Source organism: Hesperophylax consimilis, chromosome 9 (assembly GCF_061612785.1).
Source record: "Hesperophylax consimilis isolate HC1 chromosome 9, BYU_Hcon_1.0, whole genome shotgun sequence".
NCBI lineage: Eukaryota > Metazoa > Arthropoda > Insecta > Trichoptera > Limnephilidae > Hesperophylax > Hesperophylax consimilis.
In genome coordinates this window covers 8608920-8630674 of record NC_142844.1, presented here as the reverse complement: position 1 = coordinate 8630674, position 21755 = coordinate 8608920, and the positions used below count along the sequence as shown (strand labels likewise).

The 21755-nt window shown below is 35.1% G+C and overlaps 2 protein-coding genes across 7 annotated transcripts in view; one reads left to right on the top strand and one right to left on the bottom strand.

The window, feature by feature from the left end:
• Positions 1 to 16868, top strand: part of LOC149420871 (synaptotagmin 1-like) — a 121708-nt gene extending 104840 nt beyond the window's left edge. For 2 of the 6 annotated variants that reach the window (XM_089635602.1, XM_089635601.1), the window contains exons 5-11: positions 336 to 434; positions 3866 to 4060; positions 5798 to 5974; positions 10473 to 10590; positions 10964 to 11097; positions 13383 to 13606; positions 14601 to 16868. In XM_089635602.1, coding sequence (XP_089491728.1) covers positions 336 to 434; positions 3866 to 4060; positions 5798 to 5974; positions 10473 to 10590; positions 10964 to 11097; positions 13383 to 13577 — 918 coding nt within the window. In that variant the 3' untranslated portion in view covers positions 13578 to 13606; positions 14601 to 16868. Of the gene's footprint in view, positions 1 to 335; positions 435 to 3865; positions 4061 to 5797; positions 5975 to 10472; positions 10591 to 10963; positions 12776 to 13382; positions 13607 to 14600 lie in introns of those variants that run through there. The other 4 variants (XM_089635605.1, XM_089635603.1, XM_089635604.1 and 1 more) reach the window with 4 other exon arrangements.
• Positions 16869 to 20399: 3531 nt separating this feature from the next.
• On the bottom strand, positions 20400 to 21430 carry osi (electron transfer flavoprotein regulatory factor orsai). The gene is made up of 2 exons (XM_089635599.1): positions 21196 to 21430; positions 20400 to 20906 (listed from the first exon to the last, which is right to left on the bottom strand). The coding sequence occupies exons 1-2, from the start codon at positions 21232 to 21234 to the stop codon at positions 20670 to 20672; spliced, it is 276 nt and encodes a 91-aa protein (XP_089491725.1). The 5' UTR covers positions 21235 to 21430; the 3' UTR covers positions 20400 to 20669.
• Between the last annotated feature and the right edge of the window lie 325 nt (positions 21431 to 21755).

Genomic DNA, 21755 nt, shown 5'->3' with positions numbered 1-21755 from the left:
GATGGAAAAACTTATGAAAATAACGTATCTTGTATTTTCATTATGTCATTGGTCAAAACGTGTGAAATTTTGACATGTTTGACACAATTTGGTCATGTTTACGAAATAAAATTTTAAAATTCAAGTCAGGTAGGTAGGTAATTTTTATAAATTTATTGACTCGCGCTTGGCGGATGATTTGGGGGGATGGCGGAAACATATTATTTCTAAATCGTAATGGGTTAACTCCGCTCTGACTCGACCGAGGTGCGGGTGACGGTTGATCATCGGCAGCAAGCGTTTGTTTGCCACCACGTAAAGGTGCCTGATTGACCATTGACAAGTCACGCACGCAGGTGCAGCCGGACATGGAGGAGCTGACGGAGAATGCGGAGGAACCAGATGAAGGCGAGAGCAAGGTCAGCGAAGTCAAGCTCGGGAAACTGCAATACAAGGTGAATATTAAACTTCTTTTTACCTTTCTGTATCACTTATTTCAAAACGGTTTTATTTTTTATTAAAAACTAACCCAGACAAGTGAAAAGAAAAATACGTATACAGGGTGTATCGGCACGTACCCGACAAACTTTAACCAGCTATTCCTTAGCACATTTGTAGTAAAAAATGTTATGGGCACTTTGCTGTCCGGTAGCATTTTTTTTTCAATTATAAACAAAAAAAATTAAAAATTTCCACACTACATCACTGTCATTGGCATTGCTTTTCGTGTTCAACAGCTGTTATAAGCAAGTATGTCGAAAAGCGTCTTCGCTCTTTCGCACACACTAAATAATAATAGTTAAAAATGAGACGTATGGTGCCGTGCCATTTCGTTGTGATTGTAAAAGCGCGCCAATATAGGTACACACGTACATTATTCAACGGAATTCGAATAAAATATTGCCAGATAAAGCATTGTTGGCATGTGGTGAAATATGATTTTTTTCTTAAAAAAAATGTTACCGGACAGCAAAGTGCCCATAACATTTTTTACTCCAAATATGCTAAGGAATAGCTGGTTAAAGTTTGTCGGGTACGTGCCGATACACCCTGTATAATACATACGGTTAAAATCCTTGGGGTACATACTGTTACACTCTAAATATATATACATATAAATTTTAAATTGCCACGGTTGAGAATCGAACCCCGATCAACTGTTTGGTAGGCAACTGTGCTTACCATTACACCACCAACCATTGTAAGAACGGCGTCATAATTTCATTGTATATACTTAAAATATTAGAATTATGTATTTGAGAATTTTAGAATGTTACATACATCACAACCGAAAATATATTTTTGATATAGTACGCGTACAGTCAAATCATTTTAAAGAGAATACATTTGAATATATTTGTGTACACCAACAGTAACGAAAGTTTAAAAAAATAGTTTGGAACAGATCGCCCGCAGTCCCCTCTTACTACGCAAATACCAAACACCCATAGATACTGGGTGTTTAGCGACGTTTTTCAATTCCCTTTAAATTTTAACTTATAATTGAATTCGAAAATGTTTTTTTATCTAATTTTTTTGTTTCATTCTACAGCTTCCTAAAAAAACAATATTATTAAAAAACAACGTTATTTTTATCCGTCCACTTCACCATTGTACAAGCAAGTGCTAGTAATGAAATCACTTAAATTGTGTGACGTATTTCTACAGATGTTTTCTGAAAAATATCTAATTTCTATAAATCTTATGATAAAAATGTTGGATTGTACGAGCAGGACACATTGCAACAAATAATCGAGATGGACCAGGAGATCGTTTAATATTCTGTCCCTCATTTTGGTAATCTTTCTGAAACACTTCATATACGAGGTGTACGGAAACTCGCAGTACAAACGGGTGACTGGTGAATCTACATCAGAGGTTCCCAAAGTGGTCCATATAGACCCCCAGGGGTCGATATCGGCTTGCTGGGGGTCTATGTCAGCGGGAAAAAAAATTTGGGGGTCCACGAGATTCAAATGGGGGTACATATGAGCGGACCCTCATTTACCTTAAGTCAATATTTAGGAGTCCCGTAGATGACACAATACACCTAACACAAATAACACAGTTTACGTAATACTAATAATAGACTGAGACATATATTTCGTAGTTGTTTATTGAGGTATATAAATAATATCATTTGTTCCTTTTCTCGTCAGTATTAATATATTGAAGCAAAACATTGCACATCTAATTTTCATTGAATTTTCCTAGATTCCCAACTTGTTTTTGAAAAACATCCAGGGTAATAATGCCGTTCAACATTTAAATGTACTTCACACAAACTTCAAAACTAAGTTTGAGGACATTTTGACTGTGGAAGTGGAATGTTGAAGAATCGGATATCATATGACAAGAAGAACTGATCGGAATAAGCGCTAACAAAGAACTTAAGGGGCAGTTCTGTAGGGCCAGCTACAGAAACAAATTCCCGTTGCTTATCCTGCTCCATTTTCATTTGGTGTAATACCTCACAAGGGCGCCCCTGTCTGCACAATGTAAAGACAAAGGAACTATACCGCCACCCGGTTTTTGGACAGGCAAGGGATGGGAATATTCTTATGAAAAAGAGAAATGTTTATCACATGGGACATTAATAGTTTTAGGAAAATTCAATATTCGGCAGGCAGGGGTCTACGGAAAAAAAAAATTGGCAAGTGGTCTACTGGGCAAAAAAGTTTGGAAACCTCTCATCTACATCATGTTTGTAGTCGATTTTGTGGTATTACTTTTTTTGATTTGAGCTTTCGTTATCGATTAAATTGAGTCGGAAGTTGGAATTTTTTAAGTCAAATTTGCAAAAGATTCTCGCTAGATGGTATGTATAGGCTGTTTAATGTATTTTTAATGCACTGAAGAGTAGACACGGTACCCAAAAGTTTGTTAACCCTTTAGCGACAGAAAAAAATAAAATATAATCTAAATGCTCAGATCGAAATTTCCCGCTTGTACTACGAGTTTCTGGACACCGTGGTAATAATTGCACAGCGGTAAAATGTTGCTCGGAGATGTGGCGTCAAAAATAGCAAACTTGTCATTTTTGCAACAATCGTTATCACACTAGTACCACATATGACCGACACTACCGATAAGTATACTCGTATAACGATTTATATTTGAATCCCTCAGGTATTTTGAGATTTTGGATTTATTTAGATATATACTCGGATGACATTTTCAGATGATTCGTTTTTTTTAATGTGTACCAAAATGAAATACTGTTTTTGAAAGAAGATGAAATACTCTTTAAGATTTTAATATAATAATTCTGATTTCAAAAATAGAGGTGTATTGTAAACTTTTAGATGCACATACAAATTATGTGTTGCCGCTTTCTAACACTGCTTAAATCGTGTATCTTATAGTAATACAAAAGGAAAATAAAAATTTTACGCTCGATGACTTTTTGAAATATTTGGAAGTATGTTGTAAACTTTTAGATGCAAATAAAAAGTATGTGTTACCGCTTTCTAACACTTTTTAAATCGTGTATCTCACAGTAATACAAAAGGAAAATAAAAATTTTACGCTCGATGTCTTTTTTAAATATTTGGAAGTGTGTTGTAAACTTTTAGATGCAAATAAAAAGTATGTGTTACCGCTTTCTAACACTTTTTAAATCGTGTATCTCACAGTAATACAAAGGGAGATATAACGACTTTTATGATTCCGTCTCAGTGTGTGAAGTAAAGTACGCAAAAGTTTTCGAACTTTGCTGTGCCCACTTTAGCATTACTATTTTTTGTGGGTAAGCTTTACCGACGGAGGTATTCTTTTCTCCGTGGCTTTACCCAATCGGTGGCTGTATAAAATTTCACGATTTAAACTACGAATGACTTCTTATTTGAAATGTTTGATTGAATCTTGACGATTGATTGCGTTTCAGCTGGAATATGACTTCAACTCCAATAGCCTGTCCGTGACGGTTATCCAGGCCGAGGATCTGCCCGCGCTGGATATGGGCGGCACCTCCGACCCTTACGTCAAGGTCTATCTGCTGCCCGATAAGAAGAAGAAATTCGAAACCAAGGTCCACCGCAAGACGCTCAGCCCTGTGTTTAACGAGACCTTCATTTTCAAGGTTAGAATCGACTCATATCTCTAGGTCTACGGGTATCTAGACGGAAAGTGCTTAGAAGAACTAGCGTCATTGGTGGTTGATCAATCAAAGATATTTGAATATTTTAAGTACCTAATCATAATCAATGTATTCTTATTATTTGTCTACATAAAATAATATTATTTGTCAATAAACTCTTATATATATTATTATATTCCAAGCGCCCCTGAGGTGATATCTCACAAGAGCGGCACTATACAAATTTTCCAATAAATAATAAATAAAAATATAATATTTTAGGTGAAGAGACAAGGAGTATTTTTTGGGTTTTTTTACGCATTGGGTTTTTCATTTATTAACATTTAAAATAAAAGTATTATTTTACTGGTGAAAATAAAAGAAAAAAATGTTTTTGGATTCGGTAACAAAAAACGGTAATTTTTTATTGATTATTTTAGTTAAATTATAATACATCAGATCAGAGAACCCTCTACAGGTCATAAAGGTGCAGTTTAAAAGTTGATTTATTTATTGTAAGATTTTCTGTTCTTCATCTCCAAGGCTCAAAAACCAAACTCAAACAATGTACGGTAGGTAATTGATTTGGTGATTTTAAGAAAATCGAATAATAAGGTTAACAACGACCATTATAGATCTGGTGATTTTCTTCCTGAACAGAAAATATTGAAAGGGATATATTTGGCATCTAACTCAATTTTGGCCAAAATCGTATTATGTGGTTGCTGCATAGGGACGATAACATCTTTTACTTTCATTATTTTTTTTTTCTTATTTTCATCAATGATTTGTTTAACAAATTTCGTTAAATAAATAAATATACTCATGAATCACTAGTTAAAATCTATGAGAGACGTTCTGTTACTACTGAATAATGCATATCGGAAAGCCAAAAAGCCTTATGAGACGATAATTTCAACAGAATGTATTAGTTTTATCAAGAATTCGTAGTGTTATAACAATAAAAAATCGTCCTTTATTTTTTTTAATTTTTGCATGTTCTACTACCTTTAGCACAGGCATTCGTCTAGTTTGGTCGGTCTATTTTTCAAATTAATTTTCATATATTATCGTAATCCGGTTAGAATCGAAATAGAATTATCATATTATGAAGATACTAATGGTTAATTATCTGATGGTATTATTATCTTAATTACCGTACAGTTTAGGATTCTTCGTTACCGTAGCTTCGGTAAATACTCAGGCCATGGGCCCATCACATTATTTCCCGTGATTCACTTCATTTGACAGAATATCAGTCCCTTTGAAGTTCGCCAGGGTTGTCACTGTTCGTCCATGTCTCTGTTTGTGTGTGATTCTTCAGGTATTTAAGTCACTAATTAAGACTTTTTCCCATGAAGACAGGATGTTGGCACCATGGATGAATCGATGTTTGTTTGTCTTCTCGACATATATTTAATAGGCTCTTGGTGCTTTCCACTCCCAACAGATCCATGCATAAATAAACCAATCACCATCCATGGATCCATGTGTGTCTTTTGAATAGGCGACGTTCTGTAAACAGTCCTACTACATAGTTTTTTTTCTATCGATTTCTGTCCATGTTAAGTAGTTGCCTAGTTTGTACCAATTATGAGTAATACTGTCTCATTCCGGTTGTCCATCCATTTATGTAGATAAAGTCATTTTCTATTTTTGGCTACCCTTTGAACCGAATTAAATATTTAGATGTATATGACAACAGGTACCTAATCACCACTGGAATATTGTCTATTCCAGAGTGTCCCCTACGCCGACGCAATGAACAAGACGCTGGTGTTCGCCATCTTCGACTTTGATCGCTTCTCCAAGCACGACCAAATCGGGGAGGTTAAGGTACCTCTCTGCCAGGTGGACCTGGCGCAGACCATCGAGGAGTGGAGGGAGCTGCAGAGCGTAGAGGGCGAGGGCGGACAGGTATACCCCGTCACACACCATACGACACACCGCACCACACGACACACCACACACCACACCACACACCACACACCACACACCACACACCACATGGGCCAGGTGGACCTCGCACAGAGCGAAGGCGGAACGTTATACCCCACCGTACTCAAACAAACCAATCAAGCAAACACACACACTCAGTCTCAAATCTGGTCTACTACGTAAAGCCTTTCTAATAAAAAATAACTTTATGTATTGTTATTACTTCAGTACATAACAGTTTTTTTTTCAAATTGAAAATCAATTAGGTTTGTTGTTTCTTCAGATTTCACACTTAGGTAACAGGTGATTTAATTGCGAGTGCTTTACCTTATCGAGAAGGTAAGTCTGCAATCTTTCCTCAAGTGTTTTTCATTCGTCGTGGTTTTAAATAAATTTTCTGTTCATCTACTTTACTGATGTTCTTTTGAATATTTTCTTTTCACACTTACTTTTACAGGTATGTAAAATATGAATACAGTCATCTTTCGATTGACACTATTTGAAAAGATAAATAATAGTAATTTCCTCAACAAGCTGCTGAAGATTTCGTGAACACTAAAAGATTAAAATGAAATAATAATTACAACACCCAGTTCTGATCATTCCTGTCGTTAATAATTATTTTCTCTGTAGTTACAAATCACATTCAATCATCATCTCAATATTGACAAGGTTTGAATATTATATGTCTGTTATAGTTGGATCATTTCATATACCTGTTATATGCATTGAACTTGTTGTTTTTAGTTTATCTTCAGTGTCTTTAAATAGCTAATTACAATGGGCATTGCCGTGCCGGTGGACAGGAGTACGGAGATGAAGAGTTGAAGAGGCCAGACTCTCTTGTGCTTCCAGTTATGGCTTTGGGTGATCATACAAATAATACCTCCCATGCTGAACAGACAGGATTCATTCATTATAATTTCACAGAGATAGACAAAAAATACTGAAATAAATGTATCACATTCACAAATTTCCTATTAATTATCAGAAGATTTCCATAAAAACATTGGTATGGATAATGTTCCTTAACAATGGTTAAACAATTATTGTTTGGCAGTCAGTTAAGGTCGGTTTGGGAAAAAGTAAGTGTGGTATAGAATAATAATTTTTCCAAACATACTTAAAACTAGCTAACATTTTCATGTATCATTAGAATTTTCTTTCTTTCTATTGAATATTATATAATATATCAACTATGGACACAGTTCCAGGATAAGATAAGCATCCCAAATAAATGCCAAATCTTCCAATCGTACCAATTCATTTCTTCAGTTCAGCGGTGAAACTATGCACAACTAACAGATAAACCCTTTACACTCTTCTGGTAAGTTTTCATACAATTGATTCTTTGTCCGATTGTACAAATACTGACTGTGTACGATTGGAATCATTTGGCTTGTATGATTGATTTTTATTCTCTCCTCTATACATTATCATAATTATTTTAATATAATTGACATATTGATTGTATTGACTGGAATTGTTTTTCTCTTTCCCTCATATTTTCTCTGCTCTGCTTGTGGCTGTGTGTGGTTGTGTTCTTCACAATATGCATGACGCTTCAAATACAATCAAAACAATCATTCACGTAAGTATTCTTGTATAACCAAATGGACATAACTTTACATAAGAATGCTGAAGATGCCACACTGTTTACTGGAATATACCACCAGAAATCATCCAAGTTTCAGGTTTACGGGGCTGCAGGCAGAATGATCCTGAATGAATATTATCCTTATAAGGGGTACTTTTATTTTCTTTTGATTTGTGGTGAAGTAAATAAATATCCCAGTAAAAGAAAGTGGTACATTAAAATTAATTTGAATTTGAATGTCACCTAAATTCCGAAATCATCCATTCGTGGTTGAATGAATCTTTTGGGAAAAGACATAATTTGGTTTATAAATCTCATTTCGAAAGTTGTGTCTTGACATAATATTTATTTCCCTAGCAATACACATCTTACCTACACAGCCATTAGACCTAAGCGACAGTATTTCATCTTATCTCGATAAATCATTGCCCAGTACTCTGAGAGATTATTTGATAATTCAAGAGTTAACAAACGATTTCTTAGATTCGCTCTCAAATTCTCTACTTCTCCACCTTTATACATTTCGCCATTATTACTTTCTTACATGTTCTCTTTACCTATTTCATGTTCTTTCTCGTTCCTTTATATTGACTCGAGCAATTCCTATTATTTGTCACCATTTATTGTGAGCTCTTTGGTTAGGCGGCTGCAGCATGCAGATGGTTGGTGTTACATGTTGCACGTGGCATGCCGCACGACGCACGTAGCACGCAGCACGCAGCGTGCAGTATGATGCATGCTTGACGTGCTCGGTCAATGTTGCATTTACTCCTGCACCCTGCACTTGTGTTGATTGTTCTCTGTACCATACTGATATTACTGAGGAACCAGCACTCTAATAGTTTGCAGCCGCTGCTAAATGTGGATTTCCTTTCTAACTTTACTTTATCTCTTTACTTTATCTCTTTACTTGCATTAGAAACAACTGAAACAGGAAGTAATTAATGTAATTACTTCAGGAATATCATTTATTTTTCTACCTTAAAAAATTCAAATCAATTAAAACTTTCAAATTTCAACTTAGGAAATCCACTTTTAGGTGCTGTTTTGATGTTTTCATGAATTATGATAAGTCTTTATTACTTCCAAAATAACATTAATACATATTAACTGCAGGATTTTCATTTGAACTCCAACATCCAAATCAGTTTATTAGACTTGGGGGTATTGTAATGAGGACTCATCATCAAGGACGTTCAATGTTATGCATAATCAGTTTGTGACAGACGATTCAATAAGATTTACGTTGGATTAAGATGTCTCACCTGTCCCATTTAGCTTGTAGTTGATGTAAGTGTTTACTAGTTGCTCTGGGGAAGGAGACATGTATTTGGTCGTACATTGCAGGTATGTATGTAAGAGCCGTGTTGACCCAACCTAACCTAGACTAGATAGAGGATGATAGTGACTGTCGTAGAGTAACACGGTAAGTGACGAAGCACGGCTAACGTGAAGTAGGTCGTCTGTCACAACATGTTTGTGTTATGGTATCTGTGTTATGTGTATATTAATATGTGTTGCAATGTGTTTAACCTGTGTATTATCTTTCTGTGTTGTCATGTTCCACTAGTTTCCGGGGAAGACTGCAGTACCGTGAGTTCGTTAATATCACTGATAATTTAAAGTTTCTATAGTATGTTTTCTCGATCATCTTGCCGTTGGTTATTCTACCACACGTGAACTCATTCACATTGCTACTTGAAATCTGTTGATTCGACAGCGGGTACGAAATCATTACTTCATTTATCTCTTTTGTCATTTTAGTAGTAGACATTTTTAGAAAGTTTAGACGAATTAATTTCATTTAATGAAAGGCTGGTTTGAGCTGGGTGTCCGTAACAGTAATTCAATATTGGTTGCAAAACAAATCGATGGTGGTAATTTTCAATTGGATTTAGAATCAATCCACATATATACTTTTGGCTTCGTATTTTATAAATTGAAGAATATTCAATTACAATATTTATTTGGATGTTTTCATTTTTGTGATTACATGTGGTTGTTAAAATGTGCGTAACATTTAGAAGTTGCAATATATGAATATATATTTTGTTGATACGCCCCCTGTGTCTTGTCTCACAGAGGTAAACAGTAAATAGGCAATACGGAGCTCCCACTCCCGGAGTGGCCGCCCTCCACACGCACATAGTCCCTCCAACTCCACTCTCTAGGAGCCAGGAGTCAGGAGTCAGGAGCTAGCAGCGGCCACTCCCATAGTCAGAGCCTTGTATTGTCACCTGTGGGTACTTGCTTCTAGGTGATCACCAGACGCTATTATTTACATTTATATTCAATAACCGACAATGTGTTGTCCTCCCAATATAACATTAATATATTCTATAATCAATATAAATATTTGTCACTGTGTGTACCCCCCCCCCCCTTAACCCCACTCCTTCTATCTCACTCTTGACTCTCTGTCTGTTTCACCATCCTTTAAACCTAATGAGAGTGAAGTCGTCGCCGAATTATTGAACCTACAAAGAGTTTATTTAAGCTTTGATTTGATTTGAGTGAATCTCTCAGTCGCTTTGGCATTCAACTAAATATACAGACTACAACACAACTTCTACAATCACCATTTAATGTTATGTCCTTAGATTTACATGAAACTTAAGAACAGCATTGTGATAGATCATTTTCTTTTTCACTTAATTATTACAAATTTTAAATTTCTCAAAAACCTTTTTATGTTGATGCGAATATAAAAGAAACGCCTTAAGAAAACAGTCTAACTCAATGTCATTTTCACATACTTGATTTATTTAGCCAAACAAAGTTTGGGTGAATATTTCAAAAACACATAACAAATAGATGAATTTATTGAAATAAGTAGTAAAGTTGTGAGTAGAGTGCTTGAATAGAGGGTGGAATTTCCAGGACAACAAGCTCGGAGACATTTGCTTCTCGTTGCGCTATGTGCCCACCGCCGGCAAACTGACCGTGGTTATTCTGGAAGCCAAAAACCTCAAGAAAATGGACGTTGGTGGTCTCTCAGGTAAAGCTGTTCGCATCATCATTATATTTTGGTGTTGTACTAGGTGTTGTAATGACATATATAGTACCTACTCTTGGATCATATTACAATTTGTCAATTAATTAATAAAATGGTGTGCATTTATTAATGCTTTTACAAAATACTAAGGCGGCAGTGCTAGAAACTAATGGGACAAAATTCACAAACTTCATTTAAATTAAAAGCTAAGATTGTTGTAGTTGAGCAATAATTATGTATATTTGAATAATTTGACACTACCATTTGTTTCTAGTACGAATATAATCTGAATAATGAGTAATGACTGTTGTAATGAATTGGATGATTGACTAATGTTGTGTGTGTGTTTGTTTGCTCATGAACTTGGCCTGCGCAGATCCCTATGTGAAGATAGCCCTGATGCAGAACGGGAAGCGGCTGAAGAAGAAGAAGACGAGCATCAAGAAGTGCACCCTGAATCCGTATTACAATGAGTCATTCACTTTCGAAGTGCCGTTCGAACAAATACAGGTACGAGCCGAGACAAAGAAAGATATCCGCCATACTACCACACCCGTATGGTGACCCAACCACGACTCTTTCTCGTTCTGGAAATGTTCTCATCCCCTCCCCCTTCCCCTTTCCTTGGTAACCCTCGGACATCAATACATTTCATTCCTCATCATCAGAACTGACACGGTCCTTCAGTTTCTCTAAATTCTACTTTATTATAAATTGATGTTGTTTTCTACTTTTATGTTGCTTTAAAATTAATTTATACTTTTAGATAGTTATAAAACGTTTACAACTACGCAAAATGCAATATTATTGTGTTAGGTGATTAAAAATCAATTACCAAAATGAAAAACACTTTGATTTAAATTAATTTCATCCATATTATAAATTCAGTGTTACAAGTAAAAAAAAAAAACATTAATTCATCTTTCTGTTGTCATCCAATTCATCTATCATCAAACACAGATCATATTAGAATTTATACCATTTACATCAAACACTAAACATTTTCCGAACTATACTTGCCACCTATTGGCATACTATACAAATGCCGATGCTACATGCAGATTTATTTAGCATTTTCCTTTCACATTGTCATTTCCTCTACTATCAGCATTATTCGCGGTCTATCATTTCTAGATCTACGAATCATTTGAAGTGGTGGACAACAACAATAAACTGAGAAATTAGCAACCATTTTGTATGCGACGTCTTAATGTTTTATGTCAGGACGCCTAGTAGATATTTCATAATGTTATTATGTATCTGTAGATGGATTCAAATTCATTATTGTTAATGTCGCGTAATAAATGTGGATTCAAATACCTGATATTATAAGTATGTATATTTAAATTATTAAACTTTTAAAATTGATACAAAAGTTTACTGAACCACAAACATGTAGGAACATCTCAGAATCAATTGAAGTACGGGTTTTAAAATAAGTTATCATGAACAGATACGAAATAATAAAATCTATGGGGCATTCTACACTAGACATGAGACTTTGTGTACATATGGAGGACAGATCTGCATGTAGACCTTGGAACAGACAAGTGGTGTCTTCTATCTCTCCTCGTAACTGCATTACCAAACGGTTGCTCCTGAAGTAAAACTCTTCTGTTATTATTCTACTCTTTCTTATACTCTAAAATTTTAGATTAGCTTGGACTAGTTGCATTATTCATACTACTAACTTACTGCTAGCTAGATACTAGAATTTCCTACACATTTTATAGATGATCTATCAAAGGCTTCATGGCAAACACTAACATGTACCGCTCACAACACGCTGGTTACCATCATGCATCATCTAGTTTATAACACAATCTCTTCATTAAGACTTAGTTCAGTAATCCAATGCCGATAGGGTATAATATTCTAAAACAGTGCTAAAGAAGTTCAAATCTACGCAGCATTCCGTTTTAAAACTAACACTTGCATGCTTTACTATCATCATTCATCTAAATACACCAAATATTCACTTTTAACTCATGCTGATAATAAATTATTCATAAAAATAGTTTGTAAGATGTACAAAAACATGCTTATAAATTGACAATCTTAAAATAGTTATTAACTCAATAATACTATTTACAAATATTTTATAACTTTTTCATACTAACATATATAACCTTTAAATAATGCACTAAAAATATATAAAAATTGGCATGTTTACTATAATTATTTAATGAACTCACATATTTATCTTCGTTAATAAGTTTACTAAAACATTAAAAATATTATGCGTATATTGGATTCATTTTGTTTTTGCAAATCATTATAACTATGCTTCACTTTAATAATTTAGAAGTTCTTGTTCAACAACTTTATCTGCATGCCAAAGATAATATAAATAAATAATAACACTTTTTTATCTAAGTAAACATTTCATTATGATTTACATGGATAAGGTTTTTTATTCAAAAGCTAATAGTGCATAAAAAAGTAGTACTTACACAATAATTTTAATTGCCTTTTACAAACAGTAGGCATCTGAACATGCATGCTTTATAAATAAATCATTCTGATTTTATTACTATTAGCCTACTGAATAAATTTTATCACACGCACTTACTATTAATTTCTTTTCACTCTGTGGATTGTTCAGCAAATCTTTAATGATAATTTGTAATAATTTTTTTTGATTAATATGATCTTTCTCTCGGGAATATTTTTTCGATTTTCGATTTTCGATTAGCGGTTTAAATGATTTATTTTGTTCAAGAAGGCAAATGGTAAGACTAATAATTAAAAAATTTCAACCATTGCTAGCTCTGTCATGTTCATATTTCCTATAGAAAGTAAACCTGATGGTGACAGTAGTGGACTATGATCGTATCGGAACATCAGAGCCAATAGGAAAGGTGGTGCTGGGCTACAATGCGTCTGGCACGGAGCTCCGCCATTGGTCGGACATGCTCGCTTCCCCCCGAAGACCAATTGCTCAATGGCACATGCTGAAGGACCCTGAGGATGGCGACAAGAAGGACTAAACCCATACGGTGACGACGTAAAGAATGATGTAAGTTGCATATCATCATCTCATATCTTTAACATGTGTGCTGCTATTTAATACGCACACTATTATGTACTACTATTCTGCAGTGATAAGTAAAAACTCAGTGTCTTCCTTGAGATTCTCAAGAAAGACACTGCGTTTTTACTTACCACAGCTGTATTACATACCCATTATTTTACAGTATAGTCCCTATAACCCAAACAATTAAAAATCGAGGATGTTCAGGTTAATGAATCTTCGGATTACTTGAATCTTTAACCCATCGACATGCCTGCTGCCAAGATTGGGCGTCTGCATTTCTTTCGCATCGGTATATTGATGTCGCTAAAACTCCTTCCACGTACTAGGGTAAATTATAAAAAATCTATATAAAGTAGTGTTACATTTGGGGTTCAATACTGCACAGTAAGAATCGTTCTGAAGTATGCACAGGTGTCAAAAATAAAAACCAGTATGCCGATGGGTTAAGAAACGGCTGTATTTGAAAATTTGACATTTTCCGGGTCCTTTTAACATATAATAGAGCAAAAAAATTAATTCTTTTTACCTTTCAAATCGGGTACTGTGGATTTACCAATTTTATATTCTCTAGCTAACTTCGTGCAACTCTCCACTTTCAATTCTCTTTAAAATTACACTTTTTTCTTCAATGGTTGTTAATGTTCTCATTTTTTTTTTAATAAGAAGCCATTTTTGTATTTTACTAATTTTGGCAGTAAGCACAGTTACAAATAAAACTCAGATGACGCGTTGGAAGCAAAATTAAGTCACTTCTTCACCGATTGGCTAATCGTTGTCACGCATTCGTCCCTAGTCCCACCCTGTCCCCGACACCTGATGGTTTGGATTCCTGAAGGTTCGGTTTACAGTGGATTCGATTTACAGAGACTATTCTGTATCTTCGTATACATATTGGGAAAGCAGTGAAAGGTTTAAAACATACTCGATTTAGAAAAGTTACATAATTCTTCATACAAGTTTACTGTTTTTGTTTCAGTGTGGTAATTATTTAAGAGCAAAAGGTTAAACCATCTGACCATGAACGAGTATTCGTACACTATTTACATCCAAATTTTTCTTCAAATTCCAAGTCTCCAGCAGAAAGCAACCAGCAAAATACAGAAAATGTCCAACAGAATCGAAGTTCAAATAGCCACAGTAACAATGCTATCAACATGCTACGTCAATGGATGCAATAATATTGTTTAAAGTTGAGTTTGTTTATCCTTTGGAAGTGTGTGATGAGTATATTAGATTAATGGTAACGGTAATGAAGTAAAAAGGAGCGGAGTCGGTTGAGCTTTGCTTGGTGCACAGCACACAATCACAACGCAATGTGTTGTGAGCGTGTGCGTGCGTCTGTACATGACCCTTCTGCCTCTTATATGTAATCATTCCTTCTGCAGTTACGGACTATAATCTTCCCGTCTAAAGAGAAGATATTCCGCAGAATATATATCATTGAGTGAAGCTTGAATTCTATATTTACGGAGATACATTCCTCAACTTTTATTAAATTGTTATATGTTGTTATCTTAAAAGACTATAGTTGTAAATTATTGTAGTAAAATGATATATTTATTCAGAAATCTGTTGAACAATGTTCTTCATAGTATAAACAATGTTCGCTTGTATATTAAACATTAATTTTATACTTTAAGCCAACTAAATATTACATTCCTTACTTATTGTATTTTGTACGTTAAATTTGAAAACAATGTAGTTACGTATTTGTTTCTTCGCGAGTTTATATAATTCTGTCCTTGAAGAATGTTTGATACAACTAGTTCATGTATATTTGTAATAAAGGTATAAATTTCTGTTATTATAATTATTATACTTTGGCACTCTTAGATTTTTCACTAATTGTTTCATAGAAAATGTTCAATAAATTCACGTGTATTATATAGAATATTTTTGAACCTGAAAAGAAAGTTGAAATTGCTTACAGGTCATACTAAGCCTAGATAAATAATCACAAGTCTCTAATTGTAAGTTTGGGTGTTAAATCTTCGCACAGTACGGGAGGTACGACTGGGCATGCGTAGGAGCAAGACAATATAGACACGTATTTATTAATAAATTTATCTAACTTATTAAATGTAACTGTTAAAGTCTTTCTAAGCCCAGTATTAATCCTTGCAATATGTCTTAATGTTCTCATTTAAATGGCCATCGAATAAAGTAAACAATCTTTTGTTTCGTTTCCCCCACTTTATTGGAGCAAGTATTATGTAGGCGTGTGCCGTGTATACACTAACTTAATGCTGGGCTCTTGTATTATAGAAATATATAGATTTACAATTTTTCATTAATTATTTTTTTAATAAAATATTGGTAAGATTTTTACTGCTACAGTTCAAAAATGATAATGAATAATTTTTGAAAAATTTACTGTGTTTATTTCTTCGACAAACAAACATAAATATTATTTGTCAAGTACTCATTTAACTAAAACATAATTCAAATTAATCTAGAATCCTAAAGATCTTACTGTATCCTACCTGCTAAATATACTTAAAGCCGCAGTTTTAATAGTTGTCATTTCTAAGTGAATGTTGTTCATTATACCTACAAGACAAATTCAATCATTACGTATATTATTTATATTGTAGGAACAAACTGTTGTATAATTTGTCTCCATCACTCAATAAGTTCCATGATCGTTAAGGAAATTGTTAACTGAGTGTTTAGATTGTTGGATTTTGGTCTAAGGATGAAAATATCAAGTTGCCACCTGAGGCACAAATATTCCCAAGATGTAGGTTGTAAGGTGTATGGTGTAAGGCGTAGGATTATGTGTGAAGTGAGTGTACATTTAATACGAGATTATTACCACTTAACATTAAAGTTTAGAAGCCCGCTTACCAAGTAGTCTACAGTGGTAAAGTATGAACTAGGAATCTGACTGTGAGAAAGGAATGAAAGGCTCAGATGAACTCTTTAGTGGACCCCATTTATCTCATCCAAAATATTTACAGTTAACTGAAAACATTTTAAAATATAATGTATCAAATTTAATATTGCTCTCTCGTTGACAGTAGATATAAACACACGATGAAATCATATCATTCGTCCTGTTAAAAGCCATTCATCGTAGCATCAGTTTGTACTTTTCCTTGGTTTAGTTAGGGCCATTATTTTGTGACAAGCTCCCTTATTTTAAATAAAATATATTGACAAATGTCGTAATATACAGAATGTCTACAATATTATTCCATATAAAAATATATATATACAAATGAGAAACATTGTTTTATTTTCCAAAAGACTCTATCCGTCATTCTAAATTGTACCAGACAATGCCATATGTACTTGTGCGATTTTTGGCATATTATCCAGTACCATGTCGATGAGGTTCGCTATCCATCACATCGCCAACCCTTCGGTGGCGCAAAGAGGAGGACGGAACGTGATCAATGTCGAATTGGTACATGGAACATTAGAGGAGGAATGGAAAGAAAGATGAACGAACTGTGTGATACTATGGTGAGCAAATGTTTGGACGTACTTTGTATAACAGAGAGTATGAGAAAAGGTAGCGGTACAATGCAGCATAATGATAGGCTCGTCATTTGGTCTGGGAGACCAGATACGGAGAGGGCTTGTCAAGGTGTTGCAGCGCTACTGTCTCCCAGAATGATTGAATGTATGTTGCAGTATGAATGTGTAAGTCCGAGAATAATGTGGATCAGATTTAAAATCGGTTTGACAAGGGTGTTTCTTGTTATTTGCTACGCCCCTGTTAATTCTGAAAGCGATGAAGTGAAAGATGATTTTTGGACTGGTGTGAATGTTGTAATGAGACTAAAAAATATGAACGAAAGGATTATAATGGCAGGCGATTTGAATGGGTGGGTGGGAATTAGACGTGACGGATTTGATTCGGTCTTAGGTATGTTTGGGGATAAAAGAACGAATGACAACGGGAACAGAATGCTTGAAGTATGTTTAGAGTGGAACCTGTTTGTGTCGAATACTTTCTTCGATCATAAAGGTATCCACCAATATACGTGGGAAAGAGGAAATGAGAGGTCAATTATTGATTTTGTAGTAATTGACTCTAGGTTGAGAGCTGTTACCGAGGACACAAGAGTTTTCAGAGGGGCTGAGGTCGAAACTGACCACTTTCTTGTAGTGTCGAGAGTAAACCTCTTTCGCGGTTGGCGCTCTAAAGTGAAAACGGTACCAGCTCCGACAAGAGTCAAAATAGAAAAACTGCAAAACGATAATGTGAGAAGTAAGTATGTGAATTGTGCAGAGATAAGATTGAATGCGAAGGAAATGGATGGTCTAAGCATAGACGAAACATGGAACCACATAAAAGTGTGTCTTTGTGAATCTGCTAGGGAGGTTTGTGGAATAAGTACGCAAGGTAGGAAAAAGGTGATGCATGGTGGGATGATGAGATTAAAGCACTGGTCTCAGAAAAGAAGAAAGCATGGTTGTGTCTGATTGCGGCTGGCAGTGATTCCAGCGAAGAGAAGTATCGAGCGAAAGAAGTATATAAGGAATGTAAGAAAAAAGTAAGAGTTGGAGTGAAAGAACGAAAGAAACGCCTGGAAGAGGAAGAAGGAATGAAAATGACAAACCATTTCCAAGAAAACATTAAGTTGTTTTGGAAAGAAGTCAAAAGGTCCCGGAGTGGCCCAGAAAACGGAAGCATGAAAGTGATAAAATCAAAAGATGGAAAAATATTGACGAATGAGGAAAAAATAAAAGAGAGATGGATGAATTATTTCGAGGAAGTCTTCGAAAGCGAAGTGAGTGACAGTGATTCCAGCGGCGAATCAGATATGAATGACGATGGAGTGAATGTTACCGAAATTAGCATGGATGAGATAGAAAGCTCGATTAAATGTATGAAGAATGGTAAGGCTGTTGGGTTTGACAATATTGCTGCTGAATATTTTAAAGGAGGTAGCCGTGTAATTCTCACATGGTTGTGCAATCTTTTTAACCAATGTTTAAAGGAAGGTTACACGCCTTTAGATTGGAGAAGGGCTGTGATCATGCCATTATACAAAGGTAAAGGGTCACGTATGGAATGTGGGAATCATAGGGCTATTAGCCTGCTTAGTTCAGTTGGCAAGCTGTATGGTAGAATTTTGATTGAAAGAGTAAGAAAGGAAACAAAGGATAAAATATGGGATGTGCAAGGTGCTTTTATGAGTGGAAGGGGGTGCATGGACCAGATCTTCTCATTGCGTATGCTCACTGAGAAGTTTCTGGCAAAAAACCAGAAACTTTTCTGTGCCTTTGTAGATTTACAAAAAGCATACGACCGAGTCGACAGGAAAAAGCTATGGAAGGTGTTGTCCAAGTATGGAGTGAATACGAATCTGACTCAGGCAATTGCGTCTCTGTATGAGGGAAGCGTTGCATGTGTTAGGGTAAACGGTGGTTTTACGGGGTGGTTTGATATCACAAAAGGTGTTAAACAAGGCTGCGTAATGTCACCGTGGCTATTCAATCTATACATGGATAATTGTATGCAAGAATTGAAAGAGGTGGGATTGGGCGCGAATTTGAATAATTTGAAAGTATGTTGCCTGTTGTATGCTGATGATGCGGTGCTGATTGCTAATAGTATAGATGATCTACAGTCTCTCGTGTCTAGGATGAACGAAGTATGCATGAAGAATGAGTTAATGATGAATGTAAGTAAGTCTAAAGTAATGGTGTTTGAAAGAGAGAGTACGAAAACAGTGTGCAATATAATTGTGAATGGGGAATACTTGGAGCAGGTGGATGAGTTTGTGTATTTAGGAAGTATGTTTACGAGAGATGGGAAGGCTGACAGAGATATCGAAAGAAGGGTAAATGCAGGTAATTCCGTTAATGGAGGACTAAACGCCGTAGGCGCTAACAAAAAATTGTCCAAAGAAGCGAAGTTAGCAGTCCACAACGGAGTGCTGGTACCTACCTTGATGTATGGAAGTGAGGCATGGAACTGGCAAAGAAAGGATGAAAGTAGATTAAATGCTGTTGAAATGAGATCCCTGAGGCGTATGTGTGGTAAAACCATGTTTGATCGCGTGAGGAATGTGGAGATCCGCAAAGAGTGCAAGGCTGATGTAAGCGTAATGAGTAAGATTAAGAAAGGGATGCTTAGATGGTTTGGGCATGTAGAGCGAATGAGCGAAGATAGGAGTGTAAGGAGGATATATGATGCAAATGTGAATGGTAGCAGAAGTCGGGGACGCCCGAGGAAGACATGGCACGATCAAGTGAATCAGATACTCGAGTCGGGGCATGTCAAGAGTCAGAATAATAGAAGAGTATGTATGAGACGATGTATGAATGTGAATGAGGCAAGGAGTGTGTGCCAAGACCGAGTTGTTTGGCGGTCCGTCCTCTCTGCCTACCCCTGCGGGGAAACGGCGTGATGGTTAGTTAGTTAGTTAGTTAGTTGCAAAACGTTTTTAGCAATCCCTTGTCAGCAATACTGGATAAACGGAGAAATCTAGGTGGATTAATTGGCTTTAAACCGCAGTAAGCAGTTCATATTTTTACATTACATTAATACTTTGAGGAACGATATTAATTAAATAATATGGTAAATGTATATTATGAATACAACCAATCGCTCAAGTGGATATAATGTTTTATGTAAACCATAAAACCACAAAAATGTGATCATAACAGTAGATTTAATCAATCCAAATAATATTACTAAAATATATAATATAATGTTGCAGTTCATTAAAAAAATAAATAAAACTGCGTTCGATGCGCAACCTATTTATTTCTAGTTATTTACACAATTCTCTAATACAAAAAAAAAACATATAAAAAAATACAATTTTTGTTTTTGTTTTCTACGCAGAAGGTTGGCAAAAATTATTATTAAGATAAATTATGAATTAGTCGTTATAAACATACTCAACTCTTTCAACAGAAATTTTGTTTGTATAAATATGTTATCATATACATTCTGATGTAACAAAAACAATTTGTAACCAAATAAACTACCAATTAATTAGAACAAGTCTGTTTAAAGCTTCTTAGCAATTAATCTTAGAAATTTAAAGAAAAACTGAATAATACGAGTGTTTAATGGTATTTAAAAATCATACTTGGTAATTTCATCTACTTTGTGGGTGTAATATCTATTTTTCAACGTCCGATATTTCTTCAACGAGTACAGAGCTTCTATTTCTTTGGAAACAAAGGTCCCGTGCTTGATCAGGGACTCGATCTTTTCAGGATCTGTCACTTCTTTGTTCTTCATGAAGGCGTTGTGCAAACGTTCCCCAAAGACCTTCTGTCCCTGAGGCCATTCCTTCCCTAGATGAGATAACTGAAATTTAATTAAATTTTCAAATAATAACATTTAAATTCTAAATAGACAACAAATGTCTCACAAATGGTAGAGATAACATCTTTAGTGAGTTATGCAATACCATAATTTATTTTTATTGAAAAGTACAAAGTGCACCAATATAAAAATACTCCTTAAAAAAAAGACATTCGTCTTAAAGTAATATATTAGTTAAGGAAAACAAACACATTTTATAACAGTCAGTATAAAGCACGATAGGTACCTATATTTGCTAAGATAATCGTTACAAGAGAAAAATATTTTTTACCGTTTTGTAAAGAGTTATAACTCGGCCGCGTTGAGACATTTTGATTATTGTCGTATTTCTGCGAATTCAAATATTAATTTAATGTTTATTACAAAAATAAAAGCAACGAATCAATTCGCTTTAATAGACGTGTAGAGTGTAGAGGAGAATTGGAGAAAACCAACCATTCCCCAATCATAATATTATTAATCTATGTTGACTGTTGACAGCTGTCAACATAGACATAATGCCAGTGATACCATAGTGATACCACTCGCTGCATTGTTGCATAGATATACCATCATAAATAAACCCAATAAACCATACCACTATACAACATTCGCTGTCAGTTGTAGTGATGGGCAGGATCGAAATATTTACATTATCGAAACATCAAAAGAATTGAATGATTATTCGATTTAATCGCTCGGACTTCAGCGGGAGCAGTAGCTGCGGACAGAGGCAGATTTTTGTCGATCTGGGGAGGAAGGGGGGCACATAGACGAAGCATGGTACAAATTATGGAAACATTTTGATAGGTAAGTACTGCATTTGCGAAAAATGGGCTAAACCATTGTTTT